General features: G+C 71.2%; 1 protein-coding gene across 1 annotated transcript; it reads left to right on the plus strand.

Annotated features, from left to right (window-relative positions):
* Positions 1-338: 338 nt before the first annotated feature.
* Positions 339-2,945, plus strand: LOC121078022 (protocadherin alpha-2-like). Its single transcript, XM_040573718.1, has one exon. It carries the CDS (start codon positions 349-351, stop codon positions 2,845-2,847), a length of 2,499 nt encoding a protein of 832 aa, XP_040429652.1. The 5' UTR covers positions 339-348; the 3' UTR covers positions 2,848-2,945.
* The last annotated feature ends 395 nt before the right edge of the window (positions 2,946-3,340 follow it).

Consider the following 3,340-nt stretch of genomic DNA (forward strand, 5'->3'; position numbering starts at 1 on the left):
GCGCTGCGGGGCTGTTGCCCCCTCGTTAGCGCTGCTGTCTCGGCCCGTGCTGGGCTCGGTGTCGGCGGCGTCGCCGCGGTGTGTCCCGCGAGTGCCGGGGGTGTCCCGCGAGGCGGGGGCGGTGTCGCTGCCGTGCTGGCGGCGGCGGGCGCGAGTGAGGCGGCGGAGCACACGGTGTCGCTGCAGGCTCAGGAACGGCGCGGGAGCGGCGGGAGGGCGGCTCCGCCCCGGGGCGGCGGGAAGGGCGGCTGTGCGCGCGGGGGGAGCGGCGCGGGGCGGGCAGGAGAGCGGCGGCGGCGGCGGCGGCGGGAGCCGTGCGGGGCGCGGGCGGCGGCGGCGGCGGCGGCCATGTCGGTGTGCGTGCGGGCCGTGGTGCGGGTGCTGGTGCTGCAGGCGGCCTGGGCGCTGGGCGGCGGGCAGGTGCGCTACTCGGTGCCGGAGGAAGCCAAGGGCGGCACGGTGGTGGGGCGGCTGGCGCAGGACCTGGGCCTGGAGGCGGGCGAGGCGGAGGCGCGGCGGCTGCGGCTGGTGTCGCAGGGCCGGCGGGCGAGCGTGGAGGTGAGCGGGGCGAGCGGGGCGCTGGTGGTGAGCTCGCGGCTGGACCGGGAGGAGCTGTGCGGGAAGAGCGCGCCCTGCGCCCTGCGCCTGGAGGTGCTGCTGGAGCGGCCGCTGCGCGTCTTCCACGTGGAGGTGGAGGTCACCGACATCAACGACAATGCCCCGCTCTTCCCCGCCGCCACCAAAAACCTCAGCATCGCGGAGCTGTCGCTGCCGGGGTCTCGCTTTCCGCTGGAGGGCGCGTCGGATGCGGATATCGGAGCCAACGCGCAGCTCTCCTATACCCTCAGCCCCAGCGAGCACTTCGCTCTGGAATTAGAAGAAGAGAATGAAGGAAACATCATACCTGATCTTATATTAAAGAAATCTCTGGACCGCGAATCGTTGTCTGAGCACCGTCTGTTGCTGACGGCGAGTGACGGGGGCAGGCCGTCGCTGGCAGGCACGGTGGAGCTGGTGGTGTCGGTGCTGGATGCAAACGACAACGCGCCGCAGTTCAACCAGTCGGTGTATAAAGTGCGGCTGCCAGAAAACGCGGCAGAGGGAACACTGTTGACGCAGGTGTGTGCCACAGACCCGGACGAGGGAAGTAACAGTGAAGTGACCTACAGCGCGAGCAACTTCGTTCCCCTGAGTGGAAGAGATCTCATTTCCGTTAATCCGCAGACGGGCGAGATCCGACTCGTCGGTGCCCTGGACTTTGAAGAAGTCAGTTTGTTTGACTTTCGCATTGAGGCGAGAGACAAGGGTACGCCCCCGTTGTCGGGGCACTGCAAGGTGGTGGTGGAGGTGTCGGACGTGAACGACAACGCGCCCGAGGTGTGGGTGACGTCGCTGTCGGTGCCGGTGGCCGAGGACGCGTCGTTGGGGACGGTGGTGGCGCTGCTGAGCGTGTCGGACCGGGACTCGGGGTCGAACGGGCGGGTGCGGTGCGCGGTGTGGCCGCCGTCGCCTTTCGGGCTGGTGGCGACGTTCGCGGGCTCGTACTCGCTGGTGCTGCGGGAGGCGCTGGACCGGGAGCGGGTGTCGGAGTACGAGGTGGAGGTGCGGGCGGAGGACGGCGGGGCGCCGCCGCTGCGCGCCAGCCGCGGGCTGCGGGTGCCGGTGTCGGACGTGAACGACAACGCGCCGGCGTTCGCGCAGGCCGTGTACACGGTGCTAGCGCGGGAGAACAACGCGGCGGGCGCGGAGCTGGCGCGGCTGTGGGCGCGGGACCCGGACGAGGCGGGCAACGGGCGCGTGAGCTACTCGGTGGCGGAGGGCGGCGCGGGCGCGGGCGCGGGGTCGGGGTGGCGTCCGGCGTCGAGCTACGTGTCGGTGGACGCGGAGAGCGGGCGGCTGTGGGCGCTGCAGCCCCTGGACTACGAGGAGCTGCAGGTGCTGCAGTTCGAGGTGCGGGCGGTGGACGCGGGCGAGCCGCCGCTGTGCGGCAACGCCACGGTGCAGCTCTTCGTGGTGGACGAGAACGACAACGCGCCGGCGCTGCTCCCGCCTGCCGGCGGCGGGCCGGGGCCCTGGGCTGCGGGCGAGGCGTCGGCGTCGGCGTCGGCGCCGGGGTCGCTGTGGGCGTGGGCGGCGTGGGGGGCGCCGGCGGGGCAGGTGGTGGCGAAGATCCGCGCGGTGGACGCGGACTCGGGCTACAACGCGTGGCTGCGCTACGAGCTGTGGGAGCCGCGGGGCAAGGGCCCGTTCCGCGTGGGGCTGTACAGCGGCGAGGTGAGCACGGCGCGGGCGCTGGAGGAGGCGGACGGCCCGCGGCAGCGGCTGCTGATCGTGGTGCGGGACCACGGGGAGCCGTCGCGCTCGGCCACGGCCACGCTGAGCGTGTCGCTGGTGGAGGGCGCCGAGGCGGCGCTGGCGGCGGCGGGGGCGGTGTCGGCGGGGGCGGGGCTGCGGCCGGCGGCGGGCGCGGAGGGCGGCGCGGCGGCGGCGGCGGCGGCGGCGGCGGCGGCGACGAACGTGTGGCTGGTGGTGGCCATCTGCGCGGTGTCGAGCCTGTTCCTGCTGGCGGTGGTGCTGTACGGGGCGTCGCGCTGGGCGCCGCGGGCGGCCGTGCTGTCGGGGCCCGGTCCGGCGACGCTGGTGTGCGCCAGCGAGGTGGGCAGCTGGTCGTACTCGCAGCGCCAGAGCCGGAGCCTGTGCGTGGCGGACGGCGCGGGCAAGAGCGACCTGATGGTTTTCAGCCCCAACTGCCCGCCGCCGCCCGGCCCCGCGCCGAAGGAGACGCCGCAGGAACCGCCCGCTCTCCTGGACACGGTCAGTGCCACTCGCCCTCCTCTCGCCCCTTAATCTTGCCCTCTTCCTCGCCCTCTTCTTCTTCCTCTTCATTGCCCTTGTCCTCGCTCTTTAGTCTTGTCCTCTTCCTCTGCCTAACCTTAACTGTCCCCGCTCCTGCCCCTGCTCGCAGCCGCCCCCTCGAAGCAGTTGTGGCAGCCGGGCGCAACCCCCGGGCCCGCGGCCACTCGGTGCTCGTCAGGTGCTCGAGCTGCGAGTGCCGACAGCGCTGTGGCCTGTGTCTGTGCCCCAGCCCGGGTCCTGCCAAGGTCTGTTGTGCTCGGAGCCCCACTCCTGCTGCTGGGACAAGGCCCTTCTGGAAACCTCTCGTGCTGTACAGGGTCAGCTGTGAAATCTTCTCTGCATGCATGATGGTGGAAAGTCATTCTCATGTCTGATACCTATGGGTCCTTAATATTGGTGTCTTATTTCTTCTCACACAGTTACAAATGGTACATGGGGCCAGTGAGCACTGTTGGTGTCTGTTCAACTTGTTCTAGTTGTGGCC

This window comes from Cygnus olor, chromosome 14 (assembly GCF_009769625.2).
Source record: "Cygnus olor isolate bCygOlo1 chromosome 14, bCygOlo1.pri.v2, whole genome shotgun sequence".
Classification (NCBI taxonomy): domain Eukaryota; kingdom Metazoa; phylum Chordata; class Aves; order Anseriformes; family Anatidae; genus Cygnus; species Cygnus olor.